This window comes from Centropristis striata, chromosome 7 (assembly GCF_030273125.1).
Source record: "Centropristis striata isolate RG_2023a ecotype Rhode Island chromosome 7, C.striata_1.0, whole genome shotgun sequence".
Classification (NCBI taxonomy): Eukaryota; Metazoa; Chordata; class Actinopteri; order Perciformes; family Serranidae; genus Centropristis; species Centropristis striata.
The window spans coordinates 41,064,821-41,085,193 of NC_081523.1; the positions used below are offsets into that span (position 1 = coordinate 41,064,821).

The 20,373-nt window shown below is 40.5% G+C and overlaps 2 protein-coding genes and 1 pseudogene across 3 annotated transcripts; all 3 read right to left on the minus strand.

Annotated features, from left to right (window-relative positions):
• Positions 1–3,257: 3,257 nt before the first annotated feature.
• On the minus strand, positions 3,258–5,284 carry LOC131975413 (natterin-3-like). Its single transcript, XM_059338087.1, has one exon. It carries the CDS (start codon positions 4,672–4,674, stop codon positions 3,637–3,639), a length of 1,038 nt encoding a protein of 345 aa, XP_059194070.1. The 5' UTR covers positions 4,675–5,284; the 3' UTR covers positions 3,258–3,636.
• A 2,860-nt stretch (positions 5,285–8,144) lies between these two features.
• Positions 8,145–19,418, minus strand: LOC131975414 (natterin-3-like). 2 transcript variants are annotated; one of them, XM_059338088.1, is made up of 3 exons: positions 19,333–19,418; positions 12,216–12,250; positions 8,145–9,877 (listed from the first exon to the last, which is right to left on the minus strand). In XM_059338088.1, exons 2-3 carry the CDS (start codon positions 12,229–12,231, stop codon positions 8,874–8,876), a joined length of 1,020 nt encoding a protein of 339 aa, XP_059194071.1. In that variant the 5' UTR covers positions 12,232–12,250; positions 19,333–19,418; the 3' UTR covers positions 8,145–8,873. The 2 variants fall into 2 exon arrangements, with proteins under 2 accessions (XP_059194071.1, XP_059194072.1); XM_059338089.1 differs by lacking the exon at positions 19,333–19,418 and having other exon boundaries at positions 12,216–12,894.
• Positions 13,941–14,113, minus strand: LOC131975532 (U2 spliceosomal RNA; annotated as a pseudogene).
• Positions 19,419–20,373: the final 955 nt, after the last annotated feature.

Genomic DNA, 20,373 nt, shown 5'->3' on the forward strand with positions numbered 1-20,373 from the left:
ACATTATTATTCCCACAATGGGGAAATTCAACCTCTGCATTTAACCCTTTATCCTTTTTACACACAAGTGAACACACCATGCAAGGACATTACTGCTCCCGGGGAGCTGTGGGGGGGTTAGGTGCCTTGCTCAAGGGCACTTCAGTCCTAGACCTGTCAGTACTGGGATTCAAACCGGCAACTCTCCAGTTACAAGCCAGATTCCTAACCTCTAGGCCACGGACTGAGGCCACAGATCAGCCTCAAAGGGCTTCTCAGACTGTACATGGTAGGACATCCTCTGACCTTAGAGCCTCACAGAAAAACTCCTCAAAAAACCCTTTTAACAGGGAAAAACTCCTCAAAAACCCTTTTTAACAGGGAAAAACTCCTCAAAAAACCCTTTTAACAGGGGAAAAGAAGAAGAAACCTCAGGGAGATGTCGTTGTACAGATCAACAGAGTAGAATAGAGTAGATAGAGGATGAGGGGGGAGAGGGAGGAGACAGAGAGGAGCAGGAGTTCTGGGAGGAGACAGCAGCAGGAGGTGAAGCGCCACCATTGGCCAGTAGTGATGGTGAGTGGACCAGGAGAGGAGCATTCCCATCTGGGGCCCAACCAGATCCACAGCAGTGAGACCAGCAGGAGTGATGGAGATAGAGCAGAGAAAAGTGGAGGACTCTGGTAAAATAAAAGCTTGTGTCATGTATTATTGGGACAGAGAGAAAGAGGGCCCCGGTGTATCGTGTCCCCCGACACATTGGGCCTATAGCGGCATAACTAGGGCCTGGTCCAAGGCAGGCCTCGGCCAGCCCTAACTATAGGCTCTGTCAAAGAGGAAAGTTTATAGTTTCTGGGAGATGATTCCACAAGAGAGGAGCTTGATAACTGAAGGCTCTGGCTCCCAGTCTAGTTTTAAGAGCCTAGTATTTTGGGAGCGTAGTGCTCTAGAAGGGTAATATGGCATTATGAGGTCTTTAACACATGATGGTGCCTGACCATTTAGAGATTTGTAAGTAAAAAGAAGGATTTTAAACTCAATTCTGGATTTTACAGGGAGCCAGTCAAAGCCTCCATGGGGCCCGAAGCAAAATCCAATTTTGGGGCCCTCTGTTTCTGCCAATAATATTGATTGTTGATCATTCACACACCTACTATAAACTCATTGCGGCTCTAGCAGTGTTGTTACATTATCCTATTGTCAGCCTGATATGTCTTCACACATTCAGGGGGTGGCCCAGTTAATTACATCAATAATACCAATAAATGAATGATGTCCAGGGTGTCACACATGGTTTTTAATCTCAAAATGTAGCACATTCAACTACAAGAGTGACCTGGGGTTAAGATTAAGATTAAGAATTCTTTATTGTCATACCAACAACACACGCATGCACATGATGAGATGAAGTAGTGAGGCCCGGTCAAGCCAAACATACAAGTAAAAAGAAACACAATACAATACAACACAGTGAAATATAAAATACATATAAATATAGTGCACAGAGTCAGCTAATCTAACCAATTGCACCTGTCCATGAGGGGGGCATGGTGATCATTGCACATGTTCCTGGTGAGGGGGGGCAGGGGTAAAGCTTGGGGGGTGGGGGGCCTTCAGGGGGGTTGACAGAGTCCAGCAACCTAACAGCCTGGGGATAAAAGCTGTTGCTCAGTCTTGGTGATTTACACAACAATCCAAATGGTAAAGCATTGTATTTACTGTAACAGTGTCATCTGGTTGATTATATGGCTTCAAAAAACTACAACAGCAATGTGCAAAAATAAGTTGTAGTGTAAGAATAACAATAAAGTGCAACAACAAATAAAATCACTTAGAAACATCTAAATCTATCTATCTATTTATCTATCTATCTATCTATCTATCTATCTATCTATCTATCTATCTATCTGCCTGCCTGTCTGTCTATAATATATATATATATATATATATATATATATATATATATATATATATATATATATATATATACAGTATATGAGCCCATTATGAAGTATGTATTATGGAGTGCAGGATAAGATAAAGTAAAGAAGAAACAGCAACTTCTCAGTAAGCTCTGCCCTCCAACCGATCACACTGTATCAAAGACCTTTTTTATATCAGGGACTCATCACTTCGCCTGTAAAACAACCTAATAAATGTTGAGAAATCACTATCGACTCACAATAAAGATTTACTGTGGACCCTAAAACTCCACACTTTAAGGAAATGGTAAAAAGTCTGGCAGGAGTAAACAACCATACATTATTGAACAGATAATTCCTTTAAAAATATTATATACAGTGAATATCTCTGTCGAAATATAAATCTAGAATTTTCGTTAACTTTTATATGATTATAAACATTTGGCAACTTTTTCCTGCCAGACTATATGGACTTTCTTAAAATTATTACTTAGTAAAAACAAATTACATTAAATTTAGAGTTTTACTCTAAGAAAACATTTGTCTTACTTTCAACAATATGAATTGTGTATTTTTTATTTGATTTTTTTAAAATTATTTTGATTTACAGATTTCACCTTCCATTTTATGGTTAATATTTGTGATAAAGGTAAAATGTAAAATGTTTTATGGCATTTGCACTAAATGTAAAATCCTGTCAATCAATGCAGCACATTTCTGGAAAAATAACTTTACATTATGTAGGCCTTTTATAATAGATTATGCAACCAGACAGTAAGGTTTTTAAAACTAGCTTTTACCAGCTACAACATTAGTGATGCTCACATTAAAAAGCACCAATAACAGAAATCATTATAAAATATTTATTAAATTATTGGTTGTCCACTTGTATTTTTACTACTGCTAATGTACTTGAGATATTAAATGTTTTACTTGTAACAGAGTAATTCTACACTGTGATATTACTACTTTTTCTCAAGTAAAACATCCGAATACTTCTTCTCGCCTGCATCTGAACCTTCACCATGTAACTCAAGAATAAACTAACATTGATATTTAAGGGGAAACAGGGAACTTAATTTCAGTAGCTCTTCAAGAAACACAAACATAATAACACACGTTTTAAAATTATAATTTGTAAGTATTTGTAAATGTAAATGTATGTGTGAATAAGCTTTTGTTATGTATTATATTATTTATATGATACACTGCACTGCTGTATGAGATAATTAGCTCTAACTTTTGATCCTTCACTGCCACCTGCTGGATATCTTAGATATTTCAGCTCGGGCCTTATTTCTTTGACTTTATATTTTGGCTTTGAAGCTGTGATTTGTCTTTTTGAACTTCCTCTAGGGAACATCTAAAGAATATAGTTGCAAAATGTCATGGCATTAAATAGTTCATTGTTGGACCACAGGACACAGGAGGACAGACTTTACTACAAGCAAATATTCTGTTTAAAATGAAAGAACAAACACAAAAAATTGAAATCGTTTGATTGTTTATGCCTCAAAACATTCATCAAGACACATACAAACACAGAATAAACTTCTTTTGAACAATGTGAGTGTATTGCAGCATTTCAAAATGTGTTGTAGTCTCAAAGAATAATCTTTTCATCCAGGATTGACTTCTTTTAGCAACCACCGTGAACAAGAACAAGTAGTGATGGAAGGAAGATGGCAATGCAGGACTGTCATTTAATAGATTATTTTTGTGCTCCTTATTATTCTTAGGGACAGGGTTTAGGATGAGGAAGAGGTTCACATCGGTTCACCTCAGCCCGGATTTCTCCCATTTGGACGCCTCTGTAGGTCCCAGAGATGGATGTGGAAGTGGTCCTCCCGTTTCTGTAGGTACGTTGGACATTTGCAGTGAAAGGGAGGTCTGCAGTGTGCTTTCGTCCCACCATATTGACAGAGCACGAGTGGTTTGGTGGGACTGTGTGCTCAACAGAAAGCTTGTAGGTGGTTGACTTGGAGATGGTGGTCCCTGTGGTGAACTGGAAGGTTGTCTCGAGGCTAAACCCAATAGTAGTAGAGGCGATATCAGGGATTCCTGCAGTCATGCTAGTCGTGACCCCCGTTGTGATGGAAAAGCTGGTGTCCCACCTTTGGTCCTCTTGTTTCTTCTTTTCAAGGCTAGCTGTCCCTGTCACTTCCTGGCAGCCACTGTTAGTGATGACTGACGTGTCCAGGGACTCTGGAGGATCCTGAATGATTTGAACCCCATCTGTGATATACTTGACATCAAGAATATGCTCCCTGATAATATCTCTGTTGACGGTCAGGACCTGGTAGTGCTTGTACCAATACTCAGAACCTCCCCAGGCAAGGAAGAAGGCCTCATTTTTAACATGCACCTTTCCAAGACCATACTGGTTCTTCCCAACATATATGCCTTTGTTGGAGGAGGTGTAGACTGAATTCTGAGGAACTGAACCATAGGAGCCGTCCTTCCATTCCAAAATCTCAAAGTTGTCTTTGTTCACCAGGATCTCAAACGGGGTAATACGAAGCTCGTGTTCTGCGTAGGGGTAGTGGCAGTAAGGATCCAAGCTAGGACTGTAGAAGCCGGCCTGCACCCCGTATTTGCAAACGTAGTCGGTGCGTCTATCGTTTTGAATGTGGACTGCTCCATTGGGGAGAGACCCATCAAAGGTCTGCCATTTCAGGTTGGTCTGATCAAGGTCCAACATTTCAACCCCCTTGAGAAGAACCAGCAATATGGAGAATCCATACTGAAATGGTAGTTTTAGTTTACCCGCCATTATCAGCAGCACTCACAACTTCAGCTGTGAGTGCTGCTGATAATGCTGCTGATAAATCAATGTTATCTAGCGCCAGTTTGTTGCATTAAACCAACCTTAAAATCCAGCCTTGCTAAAAATATCAGAATGTTGAGATACAGATACAGCTGAATATGAGCACATGGGAACAAAACTTTCATCATGAGAAGGACCAGCATCTTTAGACTGTCTGTTGTTGGCATCTTTTCAGTTAAATGTCGAACACAGAATCTAATATTAACCATTAACCCTCCCAATTCGTATTTCAAGCAGTGTTTAAATGGTTGCTTTTGAGTTAGTTTAATGGAATTCAATTGCTTGCTTAAAATGATTTTCTAAGACTAACCTAGAACTTCTGAACTACGAGATTTCAAACAAGTCAACATATAGATAAGTGGTTGAGATCATAACAAATACTCACTAGATAATCAGAGGACTCATCAGATTTAAGAGCCAGTTCAGTGTGTGCAGGTTTATATAGCTACCTTATCACTGAATAAACCAAATAAGCAGTCTTACCTAATCTGGACTTTGACTTTCAAATATTGGAGAGACAGTTTAGTGTGTGTAGGTGTAATTACCTTATTGCTAAACAAAACAAATATGCACTTTCCTTCATCTGGACTTTAAATATTGTGTCCAACCTAAGGTGACCAGGTTTCTGAAATGAAAATTTTAATGTTATCAAGATGAAATGAAGAAACTGGGACAATTACGGTTTTACTTATTTGGACATATTTATTTATATTTAAACAATAATAATCAAGTGCAGTGTTTCCTCAAGGATTTTTTTCAGCAGTGGGGGTAAAGGGTTACTTGTTCCCTGGATGGTGTGTCAGTATCAATCAGCAATTTAGAGAGCATAGAAAACGACACTCGGCTGCAAAACAAGCTTTAGAACCAGTGTTTCCCACAGGATTGTATGAGACCATGGGGCAGGGAACTGAAGTAAGTCGGGAGGTACGGGGGCATCCTTCCCAACTGAAAATGTTTGCTCTAAAGGATAAATTAGGTGGCCTCTCGCACATTCTAATGCCACTATTCCATCAATATATTTTTCAGATAAAAAATCTGATCTCATAAAAAAAAAAGTCTTGGATATTTCAAATATTAGCAACAAAATGTATTTGATTGCATTAGTGTTTTTATGTAGTGCCAGATATTCCCTCTGGTGACCCTCGTTGCCATAAAAGGCCATGCATGCTAAAACTGCAATTAAATCACCATGCATCAAGATGTTTTTCAGATCATTTTTCATAAATCTCTTGAACAATGTAAGACTTTTTCAAAACTCCCGAACATTGAATCATTTTCAGAATTTTAACCCTTTATATGCCAGTTCTCTCGTGACCATCGTGGCCAAAAATGCCTCATAGACTTCCATTCAAACCATGTTTTTTTAATCTCACTGCCATTATGATATAAAACATGCATTCTGTAATGCCAGCATTTCATTTAGAAGATAATTAGTGATAATTACTGACATCTTTTGAAGGGTGTGTTTCATGTGTCTTTGAAGAGGTGCTTGAGTTAAAACATGGTCGTCTGCCTTTGCTATACTCAAAAACAACTCAATCATCAATTTGCAGCCTGATCTCAGTTTCAGTGTTATATATTTAGGAAACCAAATGAGATAAATAAACAAGGCAGATACCTATTACAACTATTATTGGCTAGTAGCAAAAAGGCAATAACCAGGAAATGGCTGAGCAAGGAGTGTCAATTCCAGACTGGATAGGAATAGTTGAAGAAATCTATAATCTGGAAAGGTTAACATTTTCCCTGAGATACAATACTGAAAAAGGTGACCAATACTGGAAGAAATGGAGGGACTACATATATGAGAGGTGATTACATATTCTGTGTGGGAAAATCTGTATATTTTATTTTATATTATTTTATTTTTCCCCTGGGTCAGGAGTGTTTCTCCCCTAGTATAAATATGTGTATATATATATATATATATATATATATATATATTCCATTTCCGCTTGTTATGGGGTATTTTTTTTTGGTACCAGTGACCTTGTGGACAGCACAGAAGAAGGTAATTTGTGTCACTGTGGACCGAGAGAGACTAGAGAACTGTGGGTGCCTCAAAACCTCTAGACCCGATTCATCAGCCTGATTTCTGCCAGCCCTTTGTTTAGAACAAAACCTGCCATTGTGTTTTGCTGTAGATGACTCTGTCTGATGTACCTGTTCTGTGTGTATAATAATATGCTTGTGTTTTGTTTTTTCACTGAAAAATCAATTAAGAGTTTTAAAACAAAAACCCCAAAACAACTGTTAGTGTGTTTATGAACCTGGCTGCTTTCACAGTCGATAGATAAACCTCAAGCTTGGCCCTGGCTGCCCTGCTGGTGGACTTACAGACCACTTGCTGCCCTGCTGGTGGACTTACAGACCACTTGCTGCCCTGCTGGTGCAGTTACAGACCACTTGCTGCCCTGCTGGTGCAGTTACAGACCACTTGCTGCCCTGCTGGTGCAGTTACAGACCACTTGCTGCCCTGCTGGTGCAGTTACAGACCACTTGCTGCCCTCACAGAAAACCTCCGACACCATCATTGCCACTGCTGTACCAGCTCAACCAGAAGGAGGTGTGTGCTGGTTGTGCACACACCTAAAAAAGAGGTTTTCTATTCCTTATGGTTGGGTCTTGAATCCCTGAATATTCCCCCTGTCATCTCCCTCCATTCTCCCCTGGCTCTGAATCCAGATTTACCAGCACAGATTGGGAGTATTTGTTTGATGGAGTGGGCATCTAAGGGCCTGTCAAACTTTACTGACTCTGTCAAGTCATTTGAGCAAATCAGGGCTGATTTTAATATCCCCCACACAAATTTTTATAAGTATCTCTCTATAATTCGTCACTTTATACGGTCTCAAACACTATAGTTCTGGCCAAATCTCCCAAAGGACTGATTTCCGAGATCCATTCATCGCTACTTTACTCTGATTCTTCAGGCTATGACTCTCCGAACCTGTTGTGGGAGCTCAATCTGGAGGTGACATTTAATTCTGTAGACTGGGATAAGATATGCAGTGGAATTTTCCCTAAATGTACTTCCATCTCTGTACATGAACAGAACTTTACATTTTTTCGCTGAACTTATTACACACCAGTTCACCTCCAGAGAATGTTCCCCAACACCTCCAACCTTTGTTATAAATGTAAAATACACAAAGGTACATTTATCCACTTGTTTTGGTCATGTGAGCGCATCCAGACTTTCTGGAAGGGGGTCACTCTGTAATCCAGGAGGTCACTGGTAGACAGTTTTTATTGACTCCTTCTTTCTGTCTACTTAATCATGCTCCAGACAATTTCTCTGGCACAGACACCAAATCTCTGTTGATAAATCTTTTGTTTTTGGCTAAAAAATGTATCTCGCTGCAGTGGTCAACTCCCCAGATCCCTACAGTCAACATGTGGTAATATTTAGTATGAGAATAACGATAATAATAAATCAATCCATATCATAATTATAGTATTGTAATAATAATGCAGTGATGCTGTTCTAGGAATATTACCACCACAGTGGGTGAAATAGAAACAATAGTTATATTAATGATAATGGACTTTATTTATTTTAGTCACAACTTACTGCTAGGAGGTCCAAGTGCTCAATCTCCTTCAACTCCTCATAAAAATGTAACAATAATAATTAAAAAATAACTAAATAATAATAATAATAATAATAACAATAATGAATTTAGTTACAAAGTAATAATTTCTTACAAATACCTTAGGAAATAAATAGGAATAACGACCAAAAGAAAAATAAGTCTTTATTTGTAAAGCACCTTTCAAAATAAACTTACAGAAAAAAATTGAGTTTATGACAAAGCCATTAAAATAACAGTAAAACATCAAAGTAAGTATTATTTGTTTTTAGTCTGTTATAAAACTAAATAAATTACATTTAAAAACTTCAGGTGCAGGTGTGGACATGAGTATAAACTTGGGCGTCATGCTTCTAAAAAACATCCCATCTTTCCAAACAACATATATAAAATATATGACTTCTTAGCAAAAATGAATTTTAGTTTAACTTTTAGCTCCTCTAGAAACACAAATATCATAACTCAAGTTAAACCAGCATGTTGTCTTACAATGTGTGGTGACCAAACGGTGATCCTTCCCTGCCACCTGCTGGATATCTTAAATATTTCAGCTCAAGGCTTATTCTTTGACTTTGTAGTTCGGCTTTGGCCAGAATCAGGTAGAAGTTCACAGCGACCCACATCAGCCTGGAGTTGTCCCATTTGGACGCCTCTGTAGGTCCCAGAGATGGATGTCCATGCGGTCATCCCGTTTCTGTAGGTTCGGCAGAGACGTGCAGTGAAAGGGATTTCTACTTTGTGCTTTCGTCCCACCATAGTGACAGTGCAGGAGTGGTTTGGGGGAACTGTGTGCTCAACAGAAACAATGTAGGTGGTCCACTCGGTATGGGTGGTCCCATGGGTAAACTGGCGGGTTGCCTCTATGCCAATCTCAATATCTGTAGAGCTGATTAAAGGGATTCCTACAGTGAATTTAGTCGTGGCCCCCACCGTGAAGGAAAAGCTGGTGTCCCACCCATGCTCCACCTGGATTGTCTTTTCAATGGTAGTTGTCTGTGTCACTTCCTGGCAGCCATTGTTAGTGACGATAGACGAGTTCATGGTCTCTGGAGGATCCAGAGTGACTTGAACCCCATTAGTGTTATACCTGACATCAGAAATGTCCTCACTGATTATATCTCTGTTGATGGTCAGGACCTGGTAGTTCTTGTACCAAGTCTCCTTCCCTTCATAGGGAAGGAAGAAGGCCTTATGTTCAACATGCACCTTTCCAAGACCATACTTGTTCTTCGCAACATATTTGTCTCCGAGCGGGGGGGTGGAGACTGAATTCTGAGGTACTGAACCATAGGAGCCGTCCTTCCATTCCAAAAACTCAAAGTTGTCTTTGTTCACCAGGATCTCAAATGGGTAACCTCTCCTCTCCTCTCCTGCGTATGGGTAGTGGCAGTAAGGACCCATGCTAGGGTTGTAGAAGCCGGCCTCAATCCCGTATTTGCTAACGTAGTCGGTGCGTTTATAGTAGTCATTGTAGATTGAAACTGCTCCGTTTGGTAAAGAGCCATTGAAGGTCTGCCATTCCAGGTTGGTCTGATTAAGGTCCAGGTTCTCAATCCCTTTGAGAAGACACAAATAGGAACAATGTTTAAGTATAAACCATATGGCATCAGTAAGTAATCATGGAACCAAGTTGGGCCCAGACTGTGGCTGTACCTGCTGCTGTGCTCCTGCTAGACCCACTACTACTATCATGGTCCTGCTAGACTCCCACTACTACTATCATGCTCCTGCTAGACCCACTACTACTATCATGGTCCTGCTAGACTCCCACTACTACTATCATGCTCCTGCTAGACCCACTACTACTATCATGGTCCTGCTAGACTCCCACTACTACTATCATGGTCCTGCTAGACTCCCACTACTACTATCATGGTCCTGCTAGACTCCCACTACTACTATCATCGTCCTGCTAGACTCCCACTACTACTATCATCGTCCTGCTAGACTCCCACTACTACTATCATGGTCCTGCTAGACCCTCATTACTACTATAATGGTCCTGCTACTCAGAAATGTTGCAGATGATGGTCTACATATCACCACTTTAACAGGACACAGTATTGAAAAGGTTTCAGAATTCAGATATCTGGGCATCTGTTTAGATCACAAACTCACATTTAAATTTAATATTGACATAATTGCAAGTAAATTAAAACAGAAGATGGGACATTTATACAGAAACAAAACAAACTTCCCCCTGTTCTGTAGGAAACGGATCAGTTCTGGATTATGCTGATGTTATCTATAGACATGCTTCTGCCTCCACTCTCGCCTCACTGGACTCTATCACTCTGCACTCCCTTTCATCACTGGTGACAGTTACTCCACCCATCATTGCAAACTATCCAACAAGATGGGATGGGCACCTTTATCTGTGAGATGAGACATGCACTGGCTCTAGTGATTGCTTAATGCTCAATGTTCCCCAAACTAATACTGAATTTGAAAAAAATTCTTTCAGTGCTGCATCCATCTCACTATGTACACTCAAACTCAACACAATTACAACTATGGGCCAGTTTAAAACCATGATAACCAATAACTTTTGACTGTAACTGGCTTTAATGCTTTCAAGTGTTTTGTCTGCTGTTGTTTGTTCTTTTTATTGTGTTTTTTTCAGAGCTCTCAACATCATTGTAAATGAGGGCTTGCCCCCAATGATTCCTCGAGATATAAATAAAGGAAAATGAAAATGAAATGCTCGTCTCCAATTACCAGGATCCAAGTCCTGCTAGACTCATACACAAGTAAAATTGCCTTGTTGTAAATAGAAAAATGTTATAATTGATGATTGATGTATTCTTTCCGCATCTTCTTTCGGCAATTTATCTTCAGTTGTTGTTGCTGAAAGATTGTAAGTAATCTTTTTTTCTAGTTTTACTGTTTCAAGGGTTGATTTAAATTTACTGTTAAAGTATCTACAATTAAATCACACGTGGTGGATAAAATGTCTGCAGGAGTTTCGTGCAAAAATTAATACAATTTGCAGCCATTTCAGTAGTAAGATAGCGTTTCCTGACAGTTTGTTCTGGAAGATCTTTGAGTATAAAACCATTGACAGTAAAAAAAAATAAAACAAAAAAGACACATTCCCAGGTCTAATGTGGGGCCTCTGCCATGAGTGGGCTGAATATTAGTGGTCGACCGATATGGTATTTTAAGGCCGATACAGATTATTTTGACATCAGTCTTAACCGATCCCCGATATGTGCTGCTGATTTTTTTGGGCTGATTCTTGAAGCCGATATTGCCTTTTCTCCTCCATTTACATGATAAAAATGACACAATGATAACAAATGTTACACAAGTCTCAATTTCAACAACAAAAGAAACATTTATTAACAAAACATATTAACATATTAAACAGTGTGCATGTAGTTCTAGGCCTGGAGGTGGTGGCGCCTCAGATGATCCACATATTTGATGTGTTTTTCTTTTTTCTGGTATCAGCAGCAGCTCACCAGAGAATGGAGATGTTGCAGTGAAATGGGATAATTGATCGGCGAACGCACGCACATATCGGCTAATGCCGATACAAGTAAAAAACGCAAATATCAGCCCGATATATCGGCCGGCTGATATATCGGTCTACCTCTACCGAGGTAAGTTAATAAAATACAAGTACAACAAATTCAAAAATTCCGAAGCAAAAGAGTCTGATTGATTGTTCATGTGCAGATTAAAATCACCTAAAATAGCAATTTGTGATGGTTTATATAGCACTGATTTAATTACCACTGAGATGTTAAGCTTGGATCCAGAGAGGTGTTTTGGTGAACTGACCTTCAAAGTAAAAAAGTACACCCCATTTAAAGTGACACCCAAATGGGGGTACTCGGAAAAGAACCAGCAACATTGAAAATTCATAATGTAATGGTAGTTTGAGTTTACCTTGGCGGTCCATCATCAGCAACACCCAGTTTCAGCTGCAGATGAAACACAGAATAACATCAATATTATTTAGTGGCATTTTGTAGCATTAAACCAACCCTAAAATCCAGCCTTGCTTAAAATATCTGAATGTTAAGGCACAGAGACAGCTGGCAGTGTTTGTGTTAAAGTACGTGAGCACAGAAGAACATACTTTGACCATGAGAATGATTCAGAGTCTGCTGAATCTAATATAAGACAATACGTCTCCAGTTCTAACTTTAAGCAGTGTTAAAATAATAGCTTGCATAAATGCACAGTGAACACAAAGATGGCTAACATAAAACAAAACCACATGTGGCATTTTTGGCATGTCTGTAAATTTAGATTGTATGGACCCAGTTGAAGTGAAATGATGTCCCTTGTCTCTGACTCTGTTTGTGGTCTTCATGGACAGGATCTTAAGATGCAGCCAGTGGGAGGAAGGGATCTGGTTTGGTGACCTTAGAATTGCATCTCTGCTTTTTGCAGATGATGTGGTTCTTTTTTGCTTCATCAGACCAGGACCTCCAGCACTCACTGGGGCGGTTTGCAGCCAAGTGTGAATCGGTTGGGATGAGAGTCAGCCCCTCCAAGTCTGATGCCATGGTTCTCTGAGGGAAAATGGTGGACTGCCCCCTCTGGGTGGAGAGAGGTACTGCCCCCTCTGGGTGGAGAGAGGTACTGCCCCCTCTGGGTGGAGACAGGTACTGCCCCCTCTGGGTGGAGAGAGGTATTGCCCCCTCTGGGTGGAGACAGGTACTGCCCCCTCTGGGTAGAGAGAGGTACTGCTCCCTCTGGGTGGAGAGAGGTACTGCCCCCTCTGGGTGGAGACAGGTACTGCCCCCTCTGGGTGGAGAGAGGTACTGCCCCCTCTGGGTGGAGACAGGTACTGCCCCCTCTGGGTGGAGAGAGGTACTGCCCCCTCTGGGTGGAGACATACGCTGTGTCCCAATGTCAAGGAAGGATGCTCAAACGGCTGGATTTGAAGGACACTACGTCATCGACATCCGCCGAAGGACTGTCCCAATGTCGAGGATGCTCCAGAGGACAGAGTCCTTCTTTTGCCCAAATTCCAAGGATGCATGTGTGTATCCTCCGTGCGCTCCGACTACCCATAAAGCATTGCGCACACCGGTCTACCGGGAGATTTAAAAATGGCGAGCGTAAAAACAGCGACGCCGGCGGCACAATATGCATTTAAATATATATAATAATAATAATATAATATAAGTATTTCCAGTTTACACTGAATGTTATCACATAACTTACAAAACGTGTGTTCAAAGTCAAGCAAAAACGAATAAGCATATGCCAGAATATTAAGCTAAAGATAATAAACGTCATCTTGATACATTGCTGGTTAAGTTAATTAATGCCGTCTCAGTCGCTAAAGTTATTGTTTATTAATTTATATGCGTCCGATGATGATGTACTATGTGCAACTATGCCATTCAGAAAGTTATACATTTCTTTATTGTGTTTACAGGGACCGAAAGTCCGCTATTATCCGTTATTGTTATTTATAAATAACTGTTATTGTACTGTACTGTAAAATAAAAAATCATAGAACATATTTCCATGATGAATTATGCGCCGCTGCATTCATGGCACTAAGTAGCGGCCGAATTCAGCCAGGATCAGTTAAATATTCAGGTTTAATCCACTTTATGGTTTTTACTTGATAAATCGTGGAGATTCAACCTTAAAGCATCTTCTTCCATTTTCACAAATATGTGTCGGATGTGTCTCTGGCATCAGCACTCTATGTCGTGAACTGATTTTGAAATTGCGGCGCTGAATTTATTTATTTATTTTTTATTAAACTGATAAGAACAGATACTACACTTGATCTTAGCCAAAGGGCCGAGATCGGCGCTGAAGTTAAGCAGGACGTCCAATTACACAATGATGCACAGCTGCACACTCCGAAGGCTGTCCCATTTGTGCATTACAACAGTCAAAGGAAGGACTCTTGCCTTGCCTTCGGAGGACCCGACTCTGAAGGAAGCATCCTACCAAGGAAGGATCCTTGACATTGGGACACAGCCAGGTACTGCTCCCTCTGGGTGGAGAGAGGTACTGCTCCCTCTGGGTGGAGAGAGGTACTGCCCCCTCTGGGTGGAGAGAGAGGTACTGCCCCCTCTGGGTGGAGAGAGAGGTACTGCCCCCTCTGGGTGGAGAGAGGTACTGCCCCCTCTGGGTGGAGAGAGGTACTGCCCCCTCTGGGTGAATAGAGGTACTGCCCCCTCTGGGTGGAGAGAGGTACTGCCCCCTCTGGTTGGAGAGAGGTACTGCCCCCTCTGGGTGGAGACAGGTACTGCCCCCTCTGGGTGGAGACAGGTACTGCCTCAAGAGAAGGAGTTCCAGTATCTGGGGGTCTTGTTCAGCAGTGAGGGTAGAACGGAGCGTGAGATGGACAGGCGGTTTGGTGCGGCGTCAGCAGTGATGCGGGCGTTGTACCGGACCGTCGTGGTGAAGAAGGAGCTGAGCCGGAAGGCAAAGCTCTCGATTTACCGGTCCATCTACGTTCCAACCCTCACCTATGGTCATGAGCTTTGGGTAGTGACCAAAAGAACAAGATCGCGGATACAAGCGGCTGAAATGAGCTTCCTCAGTAGGGTGGCTGGGCTCAGCCTTAGAGATAGGGGGAGGAGCTCAGACATCCGGAGGGAGCTCGGAGTAGAGCCGCTGCTCCTTCTCTAAAGGAGCCAGCTGAGTTGGTTTGGGCATCTGGTAAGGATCCTGCCGGGCGCCTCCCGTTAGAGGTGTTCCAGGTCCAACTGGTAGGAGGCCCCGGGGAAGACCCAGAACACGGTGGAGGGATTATATCTCTCTCCTGGCCTGGGAACGCCTCGGGGTCCAGGAGGAGCTGGACGTTGTGGCTGGGGAGAGGGAGTCTGGAATGCCCTGCTTAGCCTGCTGCCCCCCGCGACCCGGCCCCGGATAAGAGTAGGAAAATGGATTGATGGATGGATAATAATAATAATTGTGTTGATAGTCAGCGCAGACACAACAGGTAGTTGAGACACCTGGATCATCTGACAGATCTGTCACTTCCTTTGAGTCTTTTCCACAAAACTCTCCGTAGTCAGCTTGTTCATCAACAGCCTCTCTCTTTCTGCCTCTTCTTCTTATCTCCTTTGGCTCCACCCTCATATTCTGTATTGGTACTGGCACTGAACTTTGTCTTGTCTTTCTCTCCTGAAAACCTGACTTTCTCCCCATTGGCTTAAACATGGTGCTGCCACAGAACCGGCACTCCTCCTGCACACTTCCCGCCAGCAGGAAGCACATGTGCAAGTCTGCAGGACCGTGTGTGTGTGTGTGTGTGTGTGTGTGTGTGTGTGTGTGAGTGCAGAGCTGATTAGAAAAATATCTCGGAGATATTATGCATTTCATTTATTTTACCCAGCATGCTTTGCGACCGCATGCTAAATGTTGTTGCAGTGTTTTATTACTTAAAATATTGTTTTAAATGGTTCGCAGTGTTAGTGTTACGGCTTCCTTTCCAGAACTCGAGCTCTGGAAAGGATGTGCACAATAGCAAACATTCTTGATAAAACCATAGGCTACAAAATATAGTCATGGGAAAAAGATATTAGACGACCCTTGTTTTCTTCAATTAATTGGTAATTTAATGCCAATGATCAAAAGATTTGTGCGTAAGGTCGACACATGATTTCCTGTTTTGTTAGAGTCCCCTTATCTCGATCAAGCAGGACGTACAGGGAGTACAGCAGTGGGCAGGGCTGGGGAACTTTTCCTGCTTTTCCTGAGAGCCACTGAGTTTAACTCTCTCTCTCTGTTGCTGCTAAATACTTTTATTGATACAGTCATGGAAAAAAATATTAGAGCGCCCTTGTTTTCTCTAATTTTTGTTCATTTTAATGCCTGGTACAACTAAAGGTACATTTGTTTGGACAAATATAATGATAACATCAAAAACAGCTGATAAGAGTTTAATTTAAGAGTTGATATCTAGACATTTAACATGGTTTTCTTGATAATGATTTTGGTTATTATCAATAAAAACATGTTAAATGTCTAGATATCAGCTCTTAAATTAAACTCTCTTACAATATATGTCTAAAAAATTTCACATAAATGACATAAAAGCAGATTTTACCCCAAAACAATAGTTATGGTAGCTACTACCAAGAATATCTCATTTCCTCACACTGTTAAAATAATCAGCTATGTCATTTTTTGACAAAATTGTTTTTTTTTTGCCTAAATCATCTCCTCATGACGCTGGCCAATCTCCTCCATCCTCAGTTGATCAGATCATGTGATTTTACCCCTTTAAGATAATGGCATAATGGCATGTGACATAAGCAGATTTATTATAGTCAAAATAAAGTCAAAATAAAATGTGACATAGGCAATTTTTTGAACATGCCTTTGTGACTTAAGCAAGATATGGCAACACTTTATTTTGAAGGTGTCTACATAAGAGTGACATGAGCGTGTCATAAACATGACATGGGATGTGTCATGAACATTAATGACACTTTGAAGTAACATTAATGCTCATGATACTTGTCATGCCATGTTTCTGACAGGCTTGTGTGACTTTTCATGTTCACCACCACAGGGCCACATAGGAGCATCACTTCACCAGATATGATGAAACTGACATTTTAAATATGTTTACAGTGCAGTAACTTCACATATTTCATGCTCAAATGCATGTTTAACAGTATAAATCTCTCTCACCCCCTCTACAAAACAATGGACAATTTAAAAAAACAGCTTCAGCAACAGACTCATCCAACCTGCTGCTCCAAGGAACCAGACAGGAAGTAGTTCCTTCCAACTGCAATAAGACTCTATAACTCATCTACCTCTGTCAGAGCCAAAATACTGAAATGCACTAAATCTACGCACGACACATTGCTATGTTATTATTAGGGCCTCGGGGCAATCGCACCGAGCACTGGTCCCATACAGCAATATCTGTAGGGACCAGTGCTGCACTACTGTTATACTGTGGATTTCTTCTTCTTCCTCTTCCGGACGCAATTTCGTCCCGCTACAAATTATATATCAAAACGTGCGGTTTGATCGGGATCGGTGTGCTATTACTTTTCTCTACGGAATACGAATGTTTTGCGACGTAAGTCGCGAAAAACTGCCCAAAATTTTGCATTGAAATGAATGGGACGGCCGAAAGAAAATGAGCAAAAAAGCAAAAAAGCAACATTAATTGAAGATTTTCAGACGTCTACTTCTCCGGCATAATTTCACCTAGAGACTCCATTTAAACTTTAAACAGTAGACACAAGTCTTGTGTATCGGTGTATTAATCCACGTTTCGATAGGTCATATAGTTTTTTATCAATCCCTGTTCAATGACCATGATCATTTTTGGAGAAATTCTGAGATTATAATGGGTGTGTATTGCACGGAATGTTCGTGTCAGAGTGTGTGATGTCATCGCTCAGAGTGTAGAGGGAGAGGTAAAACTGTCAAAAAATAAATTTGAAAACTGCGCTCCAGGCCGCAAATTCCACTCTACAGAAATAATTTATACATAGAAACGTAGGAAAATTTGTCTTCTCACTCACAATCCTCTGGTAAAGCTGTCAGAGTTATAGTTTGGGCGTACGACGCACAGATGATCCACCAAAACCACCAACAGCCTCATTGGCTCCCATATTAAAAACGCAGGAAGATTTCGGAAAAAGTGAGATTTGAAAGTTTTTTTAGATCGCTCTAACAAAGCTATTTTTTAATTTTTCTTAAAAAAAAACATATGTAGATGTTCAGGAAGAACTCAGGACGCTCAAAGTGAAGTCGGATCAATGATAGGTATTATGGTTTTGCCAAAAATGCTTTCTGTTCGAGGCCAGAAATTCCAGTCCACCTCTGGCTGCTGTCACTCTTTCATTAACAGGTGTCAGTTATTTCTGTTGATTGCTTTGATCTTTGATGTGATTACAGTTACAGATACACACACACATGCGCGTAAGTGCGCACACTCCTCACACATGCATATACCTGCTTCAAACACGCACACGCACGCGCACACACACACACACACACACACAGGTAACTTTATGCGATTTTTCGCTACACACACACACACATTTTGAGGTTAAAGGGCATAGTTTGAAATCTCTGAAGAATCTCATCATAGTGTACACACACCGGCAGTAGCCCCCGTGGCCCTTTCAGAATTTCTAAAAAGGAAATTTTCTAGTTGTTATTATTATATACAATATGATTTTATTTATTTTATTTTATCATATTGTTACTATTATTATATTACATATTATTTACCGTACTATTATTATATACTATCTAGTCACTATAGCATTGTTACCATCATATTATCAGTATAATTACCATCATCTTGCTCCTGTAGCAACTCATCTTCTTTTTAACGTCATCATTCCTTGTTCTATTCTGTGTTTTTTTCTATTGTACTACCTCAGTATTTTATTGTACTTAAATACCGGACTGCTGTGACAACTGAATTTCCCTTCAGGGATGAATAAAATTATCTATCTATCTATCTATCTAAATAGGAATACAAAAGGTTTGAAGCAAATAAAAAATAACAGCTTACTGTGATGTATTTTTTTATCAGTGCAAGAACAGCAGACCAACATTAATTACAAGAAGTATTTTTTTTACACTGCACTTTTAAGATTTCATGCTCAAATGCATGTAGTTGTACTGAGGGCCACTTCAGGTGACGGTGCGGGCCGTATGTGGCCCCCGGGCCTCCGGTTGCCCATCCCTGACCTAACTATTCAGATAGAAAACAATGTTCCTCTGATGACTTATGGACAGCATTGTGAATATTCTGAGGCTACCAAACACAAAAAGTTTACTCCATTCTCTTCATTTCGACTTTTTCTCGAAATTGTATTTCAGCTTTATTCTCGTTATTTCAACTTTTTTCTAGAGCTGCATAACGATGAAAAAAAATCCTCCTGTCATCATTTTCCCCCCAAATCCTCTTCTGTATTTAATGCAACAATCCCACCACCAGAGCACTAAACAGAGTTTCTATTGTTATTATGTATTACTATTGTTAGCAGCACGACTGAAAGCTCCTTTTCTCTAGAAAGAGGAGAAACTCCCCTACCTTTCCTGTTTGCGCTCTTCAGCCGTACCTGAAGGGGGCCCGACCCCCCAGACCACCGGAAAGAGAGACTACGGTCCAGCGATCCGCTCCTCCGGAGTCAAACAGAAACTAACTACTAACGGCTGCAGCGGGGGGCGGGGCTAGACCGTCCAGCCGGTCAAGCCCCGCCCATTACACGCACGTCACACGCCAAGCTCTGCCTAGAGTGCGCTACGTTATCGTGGTTAGTTCAGGGACAGTCGGGATTTCGGAAACTCCGTAGAAACAGCTCCTGGATGGAGTATTTTCCCTACTGCTGTACATTTACTAAACGACTATTTGACTGAAGATTGATCTAAAATTTTAATAAAACTGCAGTGAACATAAAAACTTTCTTTGCAATGTCTTTTGCAGCGACATATTGTGTTTTTTATTAATATTAATAACTAGGTTTGCCATTGTTTATGTCATTAACGGAAACCCGAGAACAGCAAAATGCAGAGAAGTGAGTGATTATTTTATAGGCTACATAAATGATCATGTAGGCATCATCAATCAGCAGACTGTACAACAATCAAAGAAAGCATGATATAATATTCCTATCTTCCAATGATGTAGGTCTGCATCAGTCTAAAAAACACCTTGGAAAACTTTTTTAACCACTTCTCACCTATGCAGCGTCATGTCCTGTAATGATGTGTCATAGCCTTTGTTACTGTATGTGCCTGTTTGTGTGGAGTGTATTTTGGGACTTGTCCAGGTAATCAAGAGCAGTCTGTGGTTCTCAGCTGACTGGTTAAGTAAGTAAAAAAGTGTGGAATTCACTGTGGAAATTCATAATAACATTTTTAATATAATGTCACATTTTACTGTACAGTAAATATACAAGTGCATTTTATTCTTATATTCCACTGTGAAACGTTCAGTAAGTTTTTTAGAAGATAGCTGAGGTCCTGTAGAATGTAACTGAAGTTACTAATGTTACATTTTTACTGTACAGTAAACATCCAAGTGCATTTTAATCATGAATTTCCAAAGTGAAACGTTCTGTAAATTTGTGAG